Consider the following 21,810-nt stretch of genomic DNA (forward strand, 5'->3'; position numbering starts at 1 on the left):
TTTGGTTGGTAGGCTATTAATTATTGCCTCAATTTCAGAGCCTGCTATTGGTCTATTCAGGGAATCAACTTGTTCCTGGTTTCGTCTTGGGAGAGTGTAAGTGTCCAGGAAATTATCCATTTCTTCTAGGTTTTCTAGTTTAGTTGCATAGAGGTGTTTATAGTATTCTCTGATGGTAGTTTGTATTTCTACTGCCCCCAGAGGTGGAGTCTACAGAGGCAGGCAGGCCTCCTTGAGATGCAGTGGGCTCCACCTAGTTTGAGATTCCCGGCTGCTTTGTTTACCTACTGAAGCTTCAGTAATAGTGGGCACCCCTCCCCCAGCCTTGCTGCACCCTTGCAGTTCGATCTCAGACTGCTGTACTAGCAATGAGCAAGGCTCCATGGGCGTGGGACCCTCTGAACCAGGTGTAGGATAGAATCTCCTGGTGTGCCGTTTGCTAAGACCATTGGAAAAGCGCAGTATTAGGGTGGGAGTGACCTGATTTTCCAGGTGCTGTCTGTCAGGGCTTCCCTTGGCTGGGAAAGGGAATTCCCTGACCCCTTGCGCTTCCTGGGTGAGTTGATGCCTCGCCCTGCTTCGGCTCACGGTCCGTGGGCTGCACCCACTGTCCTGCACCCACTGTCCAACAAGCCCCAGTGAGATGAAGCTGGTACTTCAGTTGGAAATGCAGAAATCACCTGTCTTCTGCATCACTCACGCTGGGAGCTGTAGACTGGAGTTCTTCCTATTCAGCCATCTTGGAAGCTCCACCTACATTCTTTTTTCTAACAGATCAAGTTCGTGTAGTGTATTTTTGGTTATCAAAATACTTATATAACTTTGGGATTTTCAATTGGTAAATATTCATGGTATGAAAAAGCATGATACATAGGATAAGATCTCAATCCTATAAAATTGGATATTGTTTCTGTATACACACAGGACCTAGAAGGACATGTCAAACTTACAACTGCTTGTGCTTGTGGATGACTTTGTTCTTTGCTTCTTGTGTTTTTTTTTAGTTTACTTTTAAAGAAGAAAGATTATTTTAAAAGCTTGAAAAACACCTGCTAAGTAATTTTGAACCTGTGGAATGTCAGGCTCAATATTTGGTACATTTCATATAGGCTTTTTTTCATTTAATATTCAGATTAACCCTATTAGGGATGTATCTTCTCCATATTATAGGTGGAGGCTTGGATAATTAAAATTTCCCAAAGTCACAGAGACAGTAAGTGATGCAACTAAATCTAGGTCTTGAGATTTTTGGAGGTTAGGGAAAATAGGTAATTGAGAGGCATAATATGTGCTTTGAAGGTCAGGAATATCTGAGTAGGGTGTAGGGGTGGTGAGCACTGTAGAAGCACAGGCAACCTGTGGAGAGGACTATTGGAGAGGCTAGGACAGACAGCTCAGAGAGAAAGACTTGGTCAGTTGACTTCTATTTCTTCCTGCCAAGATCTAGATTTTGCTAGAATAGGCAAAAGTAAAGCTGAGGAAATGTGTCTGCTTTTTCTGTGATCATATATGAATGATCTCCTCTTCCCAGGCCCAACATGGATTAGTACCATAATTAAACTTACTGTAGGATAGATGGGCTTTTGTGACCTCTCCTGGCTGCACTCGATTCCTAGGTACAATTTCCAGCATTAGTTCTAGGGGAGAAGGGGCTCAGTTCTAAAAATCTCAGTTGGAAAAGCTCTTGGAACCAAGCCCATTCCAAAATAGGGCCTTCCTGTTTCTAAATTGCCTTGCACCACCTTGAGCTCAGCCTGTCGATTATAATATTGGGAAGTTTTCTTCATTTTTGCCATTGAAACCGTGCATCTTTTTTACTTCCATGTGAATAATAGTATGATTAGTTCCTATGGGGCACATCTTCATCTTTTTTAGTCTCCTGGAGCTGAGAATCCAGGCAAGTCTGCTGAATATGCACACATAGGCACCAAGTTTGCTTTCCAATATGCTCACAAAACTTCTAATGTCCTTCATGGGAGCTTCTGAAAGACACTTAAGGGCTCAGTTGATCCCTTATCCATATGGTAGGCTTAAATCCAACCTTGAATTTTATAATCCAGGTAAGGTGAATAGAAAGTCATCCTATTCATAACTTTCCATCTTATGCTAATAAAGTGAACTTATAGATACAAAAATCTCATATCTATTTTGTTCAGAATAAGACTGAACAGCTTATGAAAAATCTGGTCAGAGGAATTCCTACCTATTGAATGTAAAATTACGTTGATGGTTAAAACCATGTCAAAATCTCTACCCACTATCAATTCTCCCTGCAGATATCCTAGTGTATGTTACCTCATTTTCATTCCCACTGCCACTGCCCTGATGTATTATCACATGCCACTTGAATCAGGGCCTGTGTCTTTTGTGATTCCTTGTCTCCCCCAAACTACTGCAATGACTTTGTTACTATCTTTGCAACCAGTTTCTTCATTGTCTTACATGTTTGGTCAAGTTTAGTTTTCTAAAACACAGCTTTGTTCATGTCACTCTACTGGTCGAACAGATTTGATTATCTCCTATTCCTGCTGCCTATAAAATGAATTTCAGACTCCTTAGACACACCATGGCAAACCATGGGCCATCTTAGATGTCAGAAAAGACTTACAGCATATAAGTCTGTGTCATGTTGATGTGGTTTGGCTGTGTCCTCACCCATATCTCATCTTGAATTGTAGCTCCCATAATTCCCATGTGTTGTGGGAGGGACCTGGTCGGAGGTAATTGAATCATGGGAGTGGATCTTTGCCATTGCTGTTCCTGTGATACTGAATACGTCTTATGAGATCTGGTGGTTTTATAAAGGGCAGTTCCTCTGCACCCACTCTCTCTTGCCAGCTGCCACGTAAGATGTGTCTTGGCTCCTCTTTCACTTTCCGCCATGATTGTGAGGCCTCCCCAGCCATGTGGAACTGTGAGTCAATTAAACCTCTTTTTCTTTATAAGTTACCCAGTCTCAGGTATGTCTTTATTAGCAGTGTGTGAATGGACTAATACATAGGTGATTTAGGGGAAGGTTTAAGGAAGCAGAGCTTTGCTCTGTATTGAATGTTATCAGGAAGCAGGGGTAGGTCTATGATGAGGTATCTTAATCAATCCCATCTAGAAGGAAGGAAGACCAGAGTGAGACTCACGCTGTAATTGATAAAGAAGCAGCAGTCACTCATATTAGCCATAATTTTGGGATGTTTGGTCGCTCTTGTAGTTTGTACAAGGTGCATGTGTTTTTCTGTGTTCAGACATGTTACAGAGTGATCTTGTTTTTGTTACAAGCTATTATAGTCACAGTGACCTCTTCTGATGTTGACATTATGTGACATTGGTTACTTTCAACAGGAGGACACCAAGGCCTAGCTGTGAGTGCCAGACCAGTTTTTTATTTTTTATTTTTATTTTTCATTATACTTTAATTTCTGAGATACATGTGAAGAATGTGCAGGTTTGTTACATAGGTATACACGTGCCATGGTGGTTTGCTGCACCCATCAATTCGTCATCTACATTAGGTATTTCTCCTAATGCTGTCCCTCCCCTAGCCCCCCACCCCATTACAGGCCCTGGTGTGTGATATTCCCCTCCCTGTGTCCATGTGTTCTCATTGTTCAACTCCCACTTATGAATGAGAACATGCGGTGTTTGGTTTTCTGTTCCTGTGTTAGTTTTCTGAGAATGATGGTTTCCAGCTTCATTCGTGTCTCTGCAAAGGACATGAACTCATCCTTTTTTTATGTCTGCATAGTATTCCATGGTATATATGTGCCACATTTTCTTTATCCAGCCTAACATTGATGGGCATTTGGGTTGGTTCCAAGTCTTTGCTATTGTGAACAATGCTGCAATAAATATATGTGTGCAGGCCGGGCGCGGTGGCTCAGCCTGTAATCCCAGCACTTTGGGAGGCCGAGACGGGCGGATCACGAGGTCAGAAGATCGAGACCATCCTGGCTAACGTGGTGAAACGCCGTGTCTACTAAAACATACAAAAAACTAGCCGGGCGAGGTGGCGGGCGCCTGTAGTCCCAGCTACGTGGGAGGCTGAGGCAGGAGAATGGCGTGAACCTGGGAGTTGGAGCTTGCAGTGAGCTGAGATCCGGCCACTGCACTCTAGCCTGGGTGACAAAGTGAGACTCCGTCTCAAAAAAAAAAAATTTAAAAATAAATAAATAAATAAATAAATAAATATATGTGTGCATGTGTCTTTATAGTAGAATGATTTATAATCCTTTGGGTATATACCCAGTAATGGGATTGCTGGGTCAAATGATATTTCCATTTCTAGATCCTTGAGGAATCACCACACTGTCTTCTACAATGGTTGAACTAACTTACACTCCCACCAACAGTGTAAAAGTGTTCTTGTTTCTCCACATCCTCTCTAGTGACTGTTTTTTCCTGACTTTTTTTGGCATGAGATCTTATCTCATTGTGATTTTGATTTACATTTCTCTAATGACCAATGATAGTGAGCTTTTATTCATAAAAGCTCATTGTTTGTTTGTTGGCTGCATCATTATTTGTTGGCTGCGTATATGTCTTCTTTTGAGAAGTGTCTGTTCGTATGCTTTGCCCACTTTTTGATGGGGTTGTTTTTTTTTCTTGTAAATTTGTTTAAATTCTTTGTAGATGCTGATTATTAGCCCTTTGTCAGGTGGATAGATTGCAACAATTTTCTCCCGTTCTGTAGGTTGGTCAGGCCAGTTTTTGGAAAAAGACAAAAAAAAAAAAAAAAAAAAAGGTTGACTAGTTCCTTTTTTACAAAATAGTTTCACTTGGTTTTCTTATCACTGGAACCTAGTACCATCCTAGTACCATCCATGTTTTCCTTTTGAGAGGGCGGGGTATCTGGGGGTTAGACTGCCTGAGTTTAAATTACAACATTTTTCCTCATTAATAGAACATTATTTAACCTCTTGGGGCCTTGTTTCCTCACATATAGCCTGGGATAGGGGTAACAATAGCTGCTAACTCAGAAGAAGATTAATTGATACAATGCACATAAGAGATCTAGGATACTGTTTGGAAAGAGATGCTGAATACAGTGTGACTCCATCAAGGACAGCAGAGGAAAACGTGAAGAAAAGTGAGCAGCCAACTTCAGTCTTTACCCCCAATGATAGAGCCTGAGAACCTCTTCTTAATGCATAAGATTCACTAAGAAGGCCCTGGGGCCCAGAAAGTGCTCCTGGTAAACATATTATACCTGGGGAATATGTGGTCCCCATCCTGGAGACAAGCCATCTGCATAGCCAACTTCATCACTTCTATGTGAGCTCTAAGAGGCTTATTTTAAAAATTACATGAAAATGAACTCTAGTTGAACAAATAATAAATCCAAGAAAGAGGAAGGCATAGATACCAGAACAATTGTGAACAAAGCAGACAGTGACATTTGTGGTCAAATATATGCTTGTTTTTCTGTTTAAATAAGAATCAACAGGATCTAATTAAAATCATGGAGGATTTTAGCACTAGAAGAGGCACAAGGAAGAGACAGGGATATGAACTACAATAAGTTTTTTTCCTTTGTTGCATGAGTGAATGTTGGATATTGATATCAATTCCAGAGATTCATAGAAAAATAAATGTTCTTATTATGTTTAATTATGTGCTAATTATATGTACAAATTAGGATAACAACACAAAAACATATAAGTATAATACAATAAATAAAAATGTGATCATCAATTTTTGCCTTTACAGTAAAAGGCAGAAAAGAAGGTGGAATTTTTCAATAAAAAGTAACAAAAAAGCAAAATATTAAGTCCAATAAGTCAGCATTCACAAAAAAGGTATACAGGCTAAATTATCTTATTAGAAAAAAAGCTCTTGGATTGCCTAAAAAAATACAAATCTAGCTATATTTGATTACACAGGATATCTATAAATCAAGAGTTGAAAACACAGTTATACACCTAAATGCTAACAAAAGAAGCAATATTAGTATGAGACAAATTGAATTCAAGGTGAAAAACATTCAACACGATAAAAGATATTTTATACAGATAAAATATATAATCCAAAGGAAAATGCAAGTCACAAAGCTTTATCAAAATAGATTTGAAATATATATGACAAAAACTATTTGTCTCGAATATAGACTATGGATTTGCCAAGCTTTCCTTTTATTTAACTAATTCTCCATAGAAATTAACAGACCAAGTGAACCAAAGAACTCTGTAAGGAAAGGAGGATTTGAATAACAATGCTAAGCATAATTGTATAGACATAAAATATTGTACCCAATCTATGAAAACAAATATTCTTCATCAATACTGACTTTAAAAAGACTGACTAAAATCTACCACAAAATTGGCAGTGTTCAAGACCTCAAAGACTCTTGGTAACCTCCAAAAAACCCCCAAATCCTAGAAAGCCACAGTCCCTGAGAAAAATGTAGTAAAATTAGAAATTAAGAAATATGAAATTATAAAGTCTATTTACTTAAAAATTTTTTTCTGTTCTTTTTTTTCCCCCGGTATCTTGTTCTGTCATCCAGGCTAGAGTACAGTGGCATGACCATGGTTTGCTGTAGCTTTGACCTCCTGGACTTGAGCAATCCTCCCACCTCAGCCTCCCAAGTAGGAGGACTCTGGGTGTGCACCACTAGGCCCTACTAAGTTTTTAATTAAAAAATTTAAACTTTCTTTAAAAATGACTATTGGGGAAAAATTAAAACAAAAACTGAAATTACTTTGAGATAGAAAGACTAAAAACTTTAAAGCCGGTTGGAATAACAAAGTGTTATTGGCATTGTAGTTAATCTATGAATTGATTCATTGAATGCTATAGAGAATCTAAAAGTAGACCCATGTTTATATAAAAATTCAGTATTTAGGACTTTAGCTATGAATGAAAGTATTTCTTTCAAACCAATGTCAAAAGAATAGACAATTTGACAATTTGTATTGATTCAACACAATAAAAATGTAATGAAGGATGATTTTATACTTTGGGAGTAGAAACTCCTTTTTAAGCAACAATCAAATCTCAGAAGCCATAAAGAGAGACCATAGATTTAAGTACATAAAAATTTTAAAATCTGTCATGGAAGATATAATGAAGAATGTTTTAAGCAAATAATAATCTAGGAAAAAATGTTTGCCTCAAACAAAATGGATAAAGGCTTAATTTCACAAAGAATGTTTATAGGATAATAAGAAAATAACAACTCAAAAATTGGCAAATTACTTGAACAAGCAGTTAAAAGAAAATAGGAATCAAAATATTCAGCTTCACTAATGATTAGGGAAACACAAATATAGATTTTATTATACAGTGGCAAAAATGTCAATGAACTGATTATACTTTATATTAGGAAAGGAGCTTTCATTTATTCAACAACGAGCATGAGTCAGGTGTGGTAGCACGTGCCTGCAGTCCTGGCTACTTGGGAGGCTGAGGCAGGTGGATCACTTGAGCCAGGAGTTTGAGGCTGCAGTGAGTTATGATCACACCACTGCACTCCAGGCTGGGTGACTCAGGGGAGACCCTATTACTTAAAAACCCCAAACAGAAAAATCCTCTAAACCGATAAGCTGCTAGTGTGTGTCAAGCACTATATTAGGTTCTAGGCATGTATTTGTGAGTAAAGCAAATATGGCTCCATGAGCAAGTGTGGAAATTAATAGACAAGCTAACAAAGAACTGTGTAGGATAACTGTACAATTCCTATGAAGGAACATAGTGTTAGAGATAGGGTAAGTGATTGAGCATAATGGGACTGGGAAGGGAAAATCTCCTTAGCGTGATAGATAGGACCTGATTTTCCAAGAAAATGACATTTGAACTGGAGACAAAAGGATGAAAAGGAACCAGCCATACAGAGAACCAGAAGGAAAGTTCTAGGCTGACGCAATGGCATATAGGGTACTCGGCAACCTGAAAGGAAGCTGGTGTGTTTGGGCTGAAGTGAAAAAAAGAGATCACGAAGTTGACAAGGCAGGCAGGAGCTAGGCAGGTCAAGTGGACCACATGGGCCATGGCACAGAGTCTGCATTTTTTTCAAGCCACAAGGATAACCTGTAGAAGATTTTTATTTTTCAAAAAGAAATGACTACTCTGGTTGCTGTGTTGTGAATAGATTTGAGAAGGCAAGAGAAGAAATGGAGAGACTACTAAAGACGTTACTGTAGTAGTCCAGATAAGAGTTGGTGGTGGCTCAGCTTCAGTGATGTCAGTGCAGAGAAAAGTACAGGCATGCCTTGTTTTATTGGACTTTGCTTTATTGCACCTCACTGATAATCCATTTTTTAAATCTTATAATTTGTCAGTTTGTGGCAACCCTGTGTTGAGCAAGCCTATTGGTGCCATTTTTCCACTTTGGGTCATAGTGTCACATTTTGGTAATCTGTGCAATATTTCAAACCTTTTCATTATGATGACATCTGATTTGGTGATCAGTGATCAGTGATCTTTGTTGTTACTATTGTAATTGTTTTGGGGATCCACAAACCCTGCCCACAAATGACAGTGAATTTAATCAATAAATGTTGCATGTGTTCTGACTGCTCCCCTGACTGGCTGTTCCCCTGTCTATCTCTCTCTCCTCTTGGGGTCTTCCTATTACCTGAGACACAACAATACTGAAACTAGGCCAATTAATAACCCTACCATGGCCCCTAAGCATTCAAGTAAAAGGAAATACACATCTCTCATTTTAAATCAAAAGCTAGAAATGACTAAGTTCAGTGCGGAGGCATGTTGAAAACCAAGATAGGCCAAAAGCTAGACCTCTTGCACTTGTTAGCCAAGTTGTGAATGCAAAAGAAAAGTTCCGAAAGGAAATTAAAAATGCTACTCCAGTGAACATGTGAATGATAAGTAGGCAAAACAGCTGTATTGCTAATATGGAGAAAGTTCAAGTGATCTGGATAGAACATCAGACCAGCCAAAACATTCCCTTAAGTCAAAGCCTAAGCTAGAGCAAGGCCCTAACACTCTTTAATTCTATGAAAGCTGAGAGAGATGAGGAAGCTGCAGAAGAAAAGTTAGAAACTAGCAGAGGTTGGTTCATGAGGTTTAAGGAAAAGCCTGCTCCATAATATAAACATGCAATGTGAAGTAGAATGTGCTGATGTAGAAACTGCAAGATATCCAGAAGATCTAGTTAAGATCACTGATGAAGATGTGTATGCTAAACAACAGATTTTGTTTTGTTTTGTTTTGTTTTTTTGACAGAGTCTTGCTTTGTCTCCCAGACTGGAGTGCAGTGGTGCCATCTCAGCTCACTGCAGCCTCCGCCTCCCAGGTTCAAGTGATTCTCCTGCCTCAGCCTCCCGAGTAGCTGGGATTACAGGCACCCACCACCATGCCTGGCTAATTTCTTGTATTTTTAGTAGAGACGGGGTTTCACCATATTGGCCAGGCTTGTCTTGAACTCCTGACCTCAGGTGATCCGCCCACCTCAGCCTCCCAAAGTGCTGAGATTACACGGTTTGAGCCACTGCGTCCAGCCTAACAACAGATTTTTAATGTAGATGAAATGGCCTTCTATTGGAAGAAAATGCCATCTAGGACTTTCATAGGTAGAGAGGAGACGTCAATACCTACTTCAAAGGACAGGCTAACTTTTGTTAGGGGCTAATGCAGATGGTGACTGTAAGTTGAAGCCAATGCTCATTTGCCATTCTGAAAATCCTAGGGCCCTTAAAAAAGTATGCTAAATTGTGTGTATGCTCTATGAATGGAATAACAGGCAGCACCTCTGTTTACAACATGGTTTACTGAATATTTTAAGCCCGCTAATAAGACCTGCTCAGAAGAAAAGATTCCTTTCAAAATATTGCTGCTCATTGACAATGCACCTAATCACCCATGAAAACAACATTAATTTCCTTGTATATTTCCCAGACCTTTAAGGTTAGCATATCTAAACTTAAACTTTCGATGCTTTTCTTCCCAAACCTTGTTCTAATACCTATTAGGATATTTGGCAGTATTTCTAAACCAAATATCAAAACCAAGAACCAAGGTTTAGGAAGAAGAATATCAAAAGTTCAAGGACAGACATGCTAAGTTTGAGATGCCTGGAAGATATATAAGGAGATTAATGTTTTCATGCCTGCCAATGCAGTTTCCATTCTGCAGCCTGTGGATCAAGGAAGAAATTTGATGTTCACATCTTATTATTTAAGAAATCGATTTTTTTAAGGCTATAGATGGTGATTCTTCTGATGGATCCGGGCAAACTAAATTGAAAACCTTCTAGAAGGGATTTACCATTCCAGATGCCATCAAGAACACTTGTGATTCATGGGAGGAGGTCAAAATATCAACATTAACAGGAATATGGAAGAGGTTGATCCCAGCCCTCATGGATGACATTGATGGATTCAAGACTTCAGTGGAGGAAGTCACTGCAGATGTGGAAATAGCAAGAGAACTAGAATTAGAAGTGGAATCTGAAGATGTGACTGAATTGTTGCAATCTTAGGATCAAACATCAATGGATGAGGAGTTGCTTTTTATGGATGAGCAAAGAAAGGGATTTCTTGAGATGGGAACTACTTCTGATGAAGATGCTGTGAACATTGACTAAATGACTTAAAATTTAGAATGTTGTATAAACCTAGCTGATAAAGTGGTGGCAGGGTTTAAGAGATTGACTTCCATTTTGAATGAAGTTTTGTTATGGGTAAAATGCTGTCAAACAGCATTGCATGCTACACACAAATCTTTCATGAAAGAAAGAGTCAATTGGTGTGGCAAACTTCAATGTCTTATTTTAAGAAATTGCCACAGCAACTCTGGCCTTTAGCAACTACCACCCTGATTAGTCAGCAGGTATCAACAAGAGCCTCCAGCAGCAAAAATATTACAACTCACCCAAAGCTCAGATGTTAGCATTTTTTTAGCAATAAAGTATTTTTAAATTAAGGTGTACATTTTTAAAGACATAATGCTATTGCACAACTTTTATATGAATGGAAAACAACATTTATGTGACTCAATTTATTGCAATGTTTGATTTGCTTTTTTGCAGTGGTCTAGAAGCAAACTCACAGTATCTCTGACATATGAGTATACCTACATATTGTATGTAAGTTCAATAGGACATACTGATATTGGGGATGAAGAAGAAGGAAGAATCAAGGATGACTCCCAAGTTTCTGACTTGAAGTATTGGAGGTGTAGTTATGCCATGTACTGAGATGGGGGCTACTAGGTGAAAACCAAGGTTTGGGAAGAAAAAATCAAGAGTTTAAGTTAAGTTTAAGCTTATATATTTAGAAGAATATCAAGAGTTTAAGTTTGAGATGGCTTGGAGGTATCAAATGGGCAGTTGTACACATGAATTTGGTCTCACTGAGCAGATGTGTGGGAAATGTAAATTTAGGAATTATTAGCATGTAAATATAAAGCCATGAAAATGGATAAAGTCACTTAAGATGAAATTGCAGGTTTGAGAAGAGGGCCCAGGACCAAATACAGAGGCGCTCTATCATGTAGAGTTCAGGTAGATACCAAAGGACAGCTGAGAGGTTGGGCAAATCAAGAGTGTGGTATCATGGAAAACAGGACAGACATGTTTCTGAAAGGAGAAATTAGTCAATTCTCCACCAGTGTTGAAAGGTCAGATGAGAGGAGGACCAGTGATGATGGCTGTGATCTTGACAGGAATGATTTGGGCACGATGATGGGGCTAGAGCTTGATTGAATTGGACTCATGAGTAAATGGAGATATGGGAATAGATTTGGCATTTAGCAGTAACTCTTGAATAATTTGAAAGTGAGAACAGGCCGGGCGCGGTGGCTCAAGCCTGTAATCCCAGCACTTTGGGAGGCCGAGACGGGCGCATCACGAGGTCGGGAGATCGAGACCATCCTGGCTAACACGGTGAAACCCCGTCTCTACTAAAAAAATACAAAAAACTAGCCGGGCGAGGTGGCGGGCGCCTGTAGTCCCAGCTACTCGGGAGGCTGAGGCAGGAGAATGGCGTGAACCCGGGAGGCGGAGCTTGCAGTGAGCTGAGATCCGGCCACTGCACTCCAACCTGGGCGACAGAGCGAGACTCCGTCTCAAAAAAAAAAAAAAAAAAAAAAAAAGTGAGAACAGTGAAATGAGGCAGTAACTGGATGAGGCTGTGGAATCAAAAATTTTCTTAATGGGTCATGTTTGTATGCTGATAGAAATGATCCAGGAGAGGAGGGGAAGACTAGACACAAGGGGAAGACTAGACACTAGAAAGATTATATGAATAGGTTCCTGAGTATACATAACCAATGCTTAATGATTAGTCAATGATTAAAAGGAGAGTACTTCCCTTTAATTGAGGAAGCACTCTTTACATTTTTGTTAAAGGAAGATAGGTACAGATATAGGAAGACTTAAAGGTTTCATGTTGACAAGATGAAAGACTTATTTCTCTATTCTCAATGAAGTATGAGAAGATTGTCAGCTGAGAAGTGAGAACAAACAAAAGGTACAGGAGAAGAATTAATGAGTGGGCTGGGCGTGGTGGCTCATGCCTGTAATCCCAGCACTTTGGGAGGCTGAGGCAGGTGGATCACTTGAGGTCAGGAGTTTGAGACCAACCTGTCTCTACTAAAAATACAAAAAATTAGCCAGGTATGGTGGCAGGTGCCCATAATCTCAGCTACTCAGGAGGCTAAGGCAGGAGAATCACTTGAACCCAGGAGGCGGAGGTTCAGTGAACCGAGATGTCATTACACTCCAGCCTGGGCAACAGGAGCAAAACTACATCTCAAAAAAAAAAAAAAATTAAAAAAAAAAAGAATTTATGAGTGAAATGGAGTAGTAGAATTCAGTAGGATGAAGCTAGAGTTAATGGACTTCATTTGAAGCCAGTCTACGTCACCACTGCATCCTTCTTCATACCTCCCATCCCAAAACACCAGATATGTTATTTTTCTCTATTTATTTATTTATTTATTTATTCATTCTGGTGCAGACTCAGAGAAAGCAGATAGTTGGCTTGATCTAAGTTTGAGATTTTTCCAGACATATATGATGGAAGCAGGGAGAAGAGGAAGAAAGGAATTTGTAAGGGAAAGATTTAAAAATTGGACTATGGGCTCTAAGCTGCACAAGAATTAAAATAGATGGGAACCGATGGTTAGAAAGAGGTGGGGAATCAGTGGTTTAGAAATCCCAGAGAGATTGGGATGTTGTTATATTGATAGTACTTGAAAGAAGAACATGGAACGACAGAAAGTTGTGTTCAGGAATGGAATTTATCAGACAGTTTGGAGACAGGACATTTTTTCATGACAACAATGACAAGGGTACGGCCCTGGCAGTATGGCTGAGGTAGAGTGAAGAAGAGTTACTGGAGACCAAGAAATCAAGAAACACAGCTTGTGGTTGGGGAGAGCACATAAGATATCTATGTTAACAGTAGTCGAGATAAGGAGGAAGTCTGAAGGGTTTTTTAAAAATAAATAAATGCATACTATATTTAAAAGGCAGTAACACTCTTTCCATTCTTCTTTCTTCTTTCTCTCATAGTATGGAATGGCAGGTAGAAAGATCTCTCAAACGTTGCTCCAGAGCCCATGGGAGTGAATGTTCTGGTAGATTTAGGGCTTTCCTGATGGGGTCAGACCGTGAGGGGGCAATGCTGGCATGGGACCCAGTCACCTCTGTACCACTCATTAGCAGTCTGATTGGTGGCAACCAGGTACAGAGCAAAGCACTCAGGAGGAAGCTCAGGACCATTACAACATCCTCCCCAACCACAACCCCAGCATGAAGACAATTGTTGGAAAGGTCCGGAACAGGTACTGAATAAGAAAAATCAAGTCCATAAACTGAAAGTGTCCGAGGTCATCAGTGTAAGTCTAGTGCAAATCCAACAATACCACCAAGTTGACCAGAAACGCATTGCTCACAATGGCCATGGCAGCAGCCGAGGTCATCAACATCAAGAGGTAGATGAGAAAGTATTAATAACTGGTGTTCCAAGCCCAGATGCAGTTGTTCACCCAAACCCAATGATGATCAAAACGGTGCACACACTGCAGTCAGTGCTTAGATCGAGCTGGTGTTCGTAAATCATAAGTAGAGCACCTCACCTCTTTAGAAACATCACTTCATTGAATTTATAAACTTGAAGAAATAATTCATTTGCTTTTGTTATAATGCCAGAATCAGTTACACAAGTTAGGGTGGAAATAAACGGGTCTACAATCAGAAGCAGATAGGGCAGAAGAAGGTAATACAGGAGAACTAGCTTTTGATGGTAGCCAAGTATTTCCCAGGTATATTTAGTATTCACCATCCCTTGCAAGACCGGGTGAAAGGATAATGTAGGTATGGTTTCATGTACGGAAAAGGTAATGAAGCAATCTTTACATGGCTTTCTGAAGACATTCTGGAATTATACAGGAAAATATCTGTGCTCCTGCCCTGACCAGGCATTTCAAATCATGGGTTTTCTAGCAAAAAACAGGTCACAACATAACCAACTAGCACCAAAGCCAGTAGAGCAGGAAGAAAACCAGGAAGCTGGGGAGTATTCCTCTTGTTTGGATGATTTTCAGCCAGCAGCTCTGGCGTTCCTCCTTCCAACATTCACAGAGAATTCAAAAAGCAGCTCCTCTTGGGCAGCAGTGTCTGCCTGACATGGTGAGTAGCACCCAAAGCTGCAGGACATGGTTCCTTCAGGAGGCTGGGTCTGGCACCAGCCTTGACCAACTGCCAATTACATGATGCCCACACCTCCTGGGTGCACCAAAGGCTGAAATCTTAAACAAATGAGAGATAGTTGACCAGAAGGTTGAAGGATGACAATGGCAAAGAGGATGGTATATTCTGTGTTGTGGGAACTACAGGAGCAAACATGTTTTGCAGGTGATGGGGGAAGTAATGGTCTGGAAGTAGATTGGGAGCAAACAGGATGTCTGCTTCACTTTCAGGCACCAAGGAATATGTATATGAGAAGTAAAATAGCTCCATATCTGGGGGTCGGAGGAAGTAATCTCAAGAGGTGGTCAGGTTTCAGACAATGTGGGAAAGTGAGGCCGACTCTTTTTTTTTTTTTTTTAATTTTTTATGTTGAAATAATTTCCAACTTAAAGGTACAAAAATAGTAGAAAAATGGTTTCCAATAAAACCTTCATCTAGCTAACATTAATATCTTATATAGCCATAGTACAATGATCAAAATCAGAAAATTAACATTGGTACAGTACTATTAATATAAACTACAGACCTTATTCACATTCCATCAGTTTCCCTCCAGTGCTCCTTTTCTATTTCAGGATCCAATTCAGGATCACATAAAACACCCAGTTATTATGATTCCTTAATTTCCTCCAATATGTGACAGTACCTCATTTTTTTCCCTTCTCTTTCATGAACTTAACACTTTCAGTGGGTATTGGATAATTACTTTGTAGAATGTCCCCCAATTTGGGTTTGTTTGATGTTTTCTCATGAATAGCTTGAAGTTATAATTTCCAACAAGAAAATTACAGAAGTGATGCCGTGTCCTTCTCAGTGCATCACGTCAGAGGGTACGTGATGGTCAGTATCCTTATCACTGGTGATATTTACTTGGATCATTTGGTGAGGTGGTCTCCACTGTTGAGTTATTGTTTTTCTCTTTGCAGTTGATGAATGTCTTCGGAGAGATCCTTTAAGACTATACTAATATCCTGTTATCTGCAAACCTTTGCCCAGTGATTTTAGCATTTGTAAATGGATCTTGCCCACAATTTATTTTTACCCGGGTGTTTGCCTAATAGTCATTTTGTATTTGAGGGAGACTTTCTGACGTGAGGTTAAGAATCCTGAGTTGTTAACTCTTGGTTAAAGATAAAGAGATTTTTGCCCCCTTGGAAAGGTTTGGAAGGCTAGAGGGAGGTGTGGGGGCTTAAGTGGCTGACATACGGGGCAGTGTGGGATTGAGACGTTGAGTGGTATTGAATGATGGGTGAGACTGGGACACTCGGAGGTGACGGAGATAAATAGGAATGTGCAAGACAGGATAGGACTAGTACTTAAAGGAGGTTATCCTTGGTTCTGAATTGGCATTTCCATAAAGTTAACTTTTGGTGAATATATATAAATTTGTGTAGATCAGCTTGGCACTATTAAGCATGGTTTAATCATGCATAGGCTGAGTGCAGTGGCTCATGCTTGTAATCCCAATACTTTGGGAGGCTGAGGTGGGAGGATCACTTGAGGCCAGAAGTGATCAGCCTGGGCAACACAGCAAGGCCCCACCTCTAAAAAAATATTAGCTGGGCATGGTGGTGTGCTCCCGTAGCCCAACTATTTGGGAGGTTGATGTAGGAGGATCACTTGAACCCAGGAGGTCAAAGCTGCTGTCCAGCCTGGGCAACAGTGTGAGATCCTGTCTCAAAAAACAAAAACAAAAATTTGTATATCTATTTATGTGAACCTATATTAGAATAAAATTCTACTTCTAGATTTATATCCTGGAAAAGTATTTATGTATTTGAACAAGATGTATATACCAGGATGCTCACTGGAAAAAACCATAAATATCCATCCATAAGAATGTTACATGTATTATATCCATATCATAAAATGCCAGTCAGCTGCCAAAAGGAATAAGATATATATTTATAAATATGGAAAAATCTCGAAGATGTGGTTAGATGACAAAAATCTATTTTCAGAACAAAATATAGTATCCCACTTAAAGAAAAAAATCTGTTAGGGTAGGAAAAGCTGTAGTTAAAAAACGTAAACACCAAAATTTCGGTGACTTAAAGAACAAGAGGTTTATATCTTTCTTGTGGAATGATCCGGGGCTGATGTTTGAGTCGGGTTAGCTTTTGCCCCCTGGCATTAAAAGCTTCAGGCAAAGGGTGACTCTACTATCTTTTGCAAATGCCTTGCAAGCCCACCATCATCAGTTAGAAGGAGGAAAGAGTATTAAGAATCCTGTGAGAGGTTATTGATGTGGATCACTTCAGCCTGGCCCATACATTTACTCACATTTCATTGACTAGAATGCAGATATATGCTCCTAGGTCACATCTAATTGTGTGGGAGCTGGGAAATGTGGTCTAGCTATATATCCAGGAAGCAGAGAAACACATTTTAGAGAACAGCCGGCCTTCTCTGCCTTATCCTAATTACCCTCCCCCAAGGTAAATCACTGTTCATTTGTATGTAATTTTAAATAGATATTTATCAATTAATAGAAAATAATCAGGATACATACTTGACAATTCATGATGTCCTTTGGGGAAAGGAGTCAGGTTGACAGAGATATTAAATAGAACCTTCACTTTTTTCTTTATATTTTAATCTAATTTCTATTCTATTTTCTGACCCGTATTTATGTATTACTTGTGCAACTAAAAATTAAATTACTAAAGACCAGATAAATGAAGGGAAAGAATTCCTTAAAGTTTATGTAATAGGTTGATTACTTTGATTAAGTACAAAGTTCTCCCAGCATTACTACTCACTTTCATGTTTTGTTTTATAAATCTTGTTCTTGTGATCTCTTAAACAGGTTTTGTGTATCCCAATAGATTTTCTCTCACTCTCTTACTTACATAGGCTCTGTGAGTGCTTGTAGGTGTGTGAATGTCATTTGCTCTTACCCAGTTATGTGAAACTGACTCGAGCAAAATAATACTTCTTTAGATTGTCCTATAACCCATATTGCTAAGCACATGGCAGAGACTCAGGAAATATTTGTTGCCTGCATGAATACATGCGTGCCTGTACGAATGATTACTTACCTAAACCTCATGGTGGCAAAGTTCAGGTTTGTGAAGCTATTGCAAAGTACATGTAGAATGCATTATTAGATTGTAGAGTTCCTAAGACACACTGAGGTTTTATTTCCAAATGTGTTATATAACATGAATTATTCATAAGTCAGAATCATGTAGACTTAAGATAATTATGCACATTGAATATCCATCTGTACTACTGTAGTAGTTCTTACCATCACCAGGGGTGCTTTTAAGAAACGCAGATTCCCGGATCCCACTCCAGACGTGCTGAATTAGAGTCAAAGGCTTAAGTCCAGTAATTTCTAGGAAGCACCACAGGTGATTCTCATGTAGCCAGCGCCACACTGGTCTTCCCACTGGCATTCTGGAAACTATTGTTCTATGAAATCTGGAATGGGATCTGCCAAGTCTCCCTAGTAAACACCACCATAGTCTGTGTGGGTGTTTTTTCCCTTTTTATTTGAGAAACATTTCTTTTTTTGAGACGGAATCTGGCTCTGTCGCCCAGGCTGGAGTGCAGTGCCCGGATCTCGGCTCACTGCAAGCTCCGCCTCCCGGGTTTAGGCCATTCTCCTGCCTCAGCCTCCCGAGTAGCTGGGACTACAGGCGCCCGCCACCACGCCCGGCTAGGTTTTTGTATTTTTTAGTGGAGACGGGGTTTCACCATGTTAGCCAGGATGGTCTCGATCTCCTGACCTCGTGATCCGCCGGTCTCGGCCTCCCAAAGTGCTGGGATTACAGGCTTGAGCCACCGCGCCCGGCCGAGAAACATTTCAAACACACAGAAAATATGTATCAACCACTAAGGCCATATTGTTAAGATATTACTTATATTTGGTTAATTAAAAAAATAAATATTACAGAGATAGCTGTCCCTCCACCCTCATCCTTTCCTTCTCTAGCTGAAGTTTCTTCCTTGCTTGTTACAGTGTTTCTTTTTCACCGCTTTCTCCTATGGTCTGCACTCAGGATATTCAGAGATCTCACCCAAACTTCTGGCATCGCTCTTCTTTTTATGCTTTTGACTGATGACTTCATAAAGCCCCAGACAGTGGGGCAGCTTCCAGACCCTGCAACTTCATTAGTCTCCTTGTCTATTCTGGGCAAGATAAGTAATCCAAGACAAATGGAAAGGCTGCTCGTCTCAACTGCTGAATGTTTCTCAGGGTTATGTTTCTCAGGGTTCTGTACGTTGCTTCACTTTTATTTCTTCCTTCCCCAGATCAAGCTTCTGACCTTTTTCAAATGCCATGTTCTACCTAAGTAATTATTTGAAGTGATGTTGGCACCTGTTTAATTTCTAATTCCTTGTTTTCCCCCTACACTGGATGCCATTTGTTCTTACCAGATACTTTGCATTTCCTTTGATGCCCATGTCCTAAGTACTTGATGAATCAGATCTTAGCATTGGGCTTAAAATGTTAGGGGGAAGCAGAGGGCTAGCAGGAGGGAGGGAGGGAGATGGGAGCAGGCTGCACAAGTCTGGTGCAATATAAGTCAGTGCTCAATGAGGTATGTGGCTGTGAATGTGCAATGAAGAGATAAAAATCCCACAAATTACATGAGAAAAGGACAAAGGGGTAGAAATTAATCAAGGGTAGGCAGAACGGGCCAGGCACTGAGGGTAAGGGCTAAGAAATAATTCCAGTGTTCTATGCTTGGCATAAGTGAGAGGGGAAATTGGGGTGGTGGTTTGGATTTTTAAGGTAAAAATAGAGAGCTTCTTATTTAAACTGAGGACATTTCTAGGTCAGTTTTTCAGAGCTAAAAAGAGATATTAGAAATGCAATCTAGAATCAGCAGCACTTTTTAACCTCTATGGAGGCTTTTTCCCCTCTCTGAAACAAAATGCAAAGGAGTGTGTGTGTGTGTGTGTATGTCAACAGAGGGTCCACTTTCGCTTTCAGAGTCCCAAAGGGCTCTGTGATCCATAAGTGGAAAAGAGCTGCTGGATTAGAGGGTCTGTGTATCCTGACAGCGGTCAAAGCCATGAGGGAGATGAGATGAGAGGGTAAAGGGCTTAATGAAAAACTGGTGTGAAGCAGGATGTTGTAGGGCGTGAATGTTCCGCAGCTCCACCCTGAAGTCTGAGTGTTAAGCATTAAATGTTCAGATAGGAAATTAGGGCCCCGTGCGGTGGAATGTGCTCTGAGAGAGGACTTGTATTTATGTCAGTAACACAAAGTGGAAAAAATGAGGCCATAGGTTCACCTTTCATAAACGTAGTTTTATATTTTTGAAATATTGTTCTTGAAGAATGCAATCTTGCAATCGCATTCTGTTTTGATTTCTACTACACCTTGTTCTCAGCGTAACTTTCTGTTCTGCCGAGGACAATTTTAGTCATCACCCAAATAAGTCTAGGTTAGTATCCAAAGGAACAATAAAGAATTACATTCATATTTTTGTGAAGGCACTAACACCTGTTTGTGTTCCTGGTAGCAAAACCACTGAGTTCTTGAGCAAACTGAACGTAGAATCGCCAGACAGAAGTGCCTGTCAAAGTGCTGTTTGTGGCCCACAATCCTCAACATGGGTAAGTGAAATGCTATGCAGGGTGCTGCCTGGCACATCTTATAGAGGTATTTAGTGACCGAAGATTAGGGATATAGAGTGACTTGTACATTACAGAATGCTGGAACTAAAGACAGATGACCTGATCCGAAACTTTGACCTCAACTGTTGCCTGAGCTATAAAATAATGCTTGTATTATTTCATGGGCACCTGGACTAAAACAGCCTCAGAGAAGTCCTTCCTCTTACCCAATCATTCATTTACCCACCCATCCACCCATCCACCCATCCACCCATCCACCCATCCACCCATCCATCCATCCATCCATCCATCCATCCATCCTTCCATCCTTCCATCCTTCCATCCTTCCATTCTTTAAATTCATAGGTCTATATAAGGCCTACTGAGTGCCTACAGTTTCTGCCCAGTGAAGCTTAGTAAAGGAGAACACCACTGGTTTTAAAGCAAACTGCTGAGCACAGAGCATATCACAATAAGAGAGCACTACTGTCTTATCAGGAAGAAGCATCTAAGTCAGACCATGTGTGTTAGATGCTTCCTGGGAAATGACACCAGAGCAGAAGCTTAAACTATGAATCTGTAAAGTGATGAGTCTTTCCAGGTATCAGAATTAATAAAGATACATAGAGCAAGAGTTAAGGTATAAATGCAAGAAATAAGTATGGCCTGTGTTGCAGAAGAAGAGTTATGTAGCTGCAGTGCAGAAAAGTGAGCTAGTAGGATATAGAAGTGAGCAGGAACCATGAGGACCCTTTCCCAGTGGTGTTACCTCTGGAAATTCAGATGGGACAGTTCATTGTGTGAGTTGTCTTGAGTCCTGCAGGATGTTTAGTACCCCTAGCCCCTGGGCATGAAGGGCTAGTAGCGCCACTCAGACACTGAGACATCTAGAAATGCCCCCACACAGTGCTTACCAATGAGACATGTAGAAATACCCGCATACTGCGTGCTCGTGGTGCTCCTGGTAGAAAACCACCACAGAAATTTGCATGCCACCTTGAAACACCTGAACCTCATTCTGTGAGTACTGAAGGTATTGGAAAATTTTTAAACAGGGAAATCTCAGGGTTGGATTTGTGTTTTAATTCTGGATCACGTTGGTAACATTGCAAAGGATGGCTCTAAAGGAATAGAGAAGCAGAGAGGCCGCCCAAGGCTTCTGTATCAGTCTGGGTGAAGGATGATGAAGACTTCAGCCAGGACAGCAGGGGAGAGGATGGAGAAGAGAGTGCAGGTCAGAAAACTGCTTAGAAGGTGAAAGCAGCAGGGCTTGGTTATTGACTTGCTAATTGGAGACAAGAAAGTAAGTGTTATTAAGGATGACTCTGGGTAAGGGTTGTAGCTGAAAGAAAAGATGAATTTACGTTTCTTAAAGTCTCAGGTTTCTCAGGGTTTGGGTAGCTAAATCAGTTGTTAACCCTTATCTTCATCTCCCCTTACCGCTTTCTCAATAGAACCCTCATCTTCATCTCCCCTTACCCCTTTCTCAATAGAGACCGTGTTTTTAAATGTCAGGAAGATATTATGACACTCCTTAGGAAGAGGTCATTATACTCCTACTTAGAAACCTTTAGTTGTTTCCTTTTTTT

General features: G+C 40.2%; 1 protein-coding gene across 1 annotated transcript in view; it reads left to right on the forward strand.

Annotated features, from left to right (window-relative positions):
• Positions 1-21,810, forward strand: part of EPSTI1 (epithelial stromal interaction 1 (breast)) — a 120,935-nt gene that overhangs the window by 50,618 nt on the left and 48,507 nt on the right. Inside the window, exon 7 of the mRNA XM_011974630.1 lies at positions 20,128-20,221. Within this exon, the coding sequence (XP_011830020.1) occupies positions 20,128-20,221 (94 nt within the window). The remainder of the gene's footprint in view (positions 1-20,127; positions 20,222-21,810) is intronic.

This window comes from Mandrillus leucophaeus, unplaced genomic scaffold (assembly GCF_000951045.1).
Source record: "Mandrillus leucophaeus isolate KB7577 unplaced genomic scaffold, Mleu.le_1.0 Scaffold147, whole genome shotgun sequence".
Taxonomy (NCBI): Eukaryota; Metazoa; Chordata; class Mammalia; order Primates; family Cercopithecidae; genus Mandrillus; species Mandrillus leucophaeus.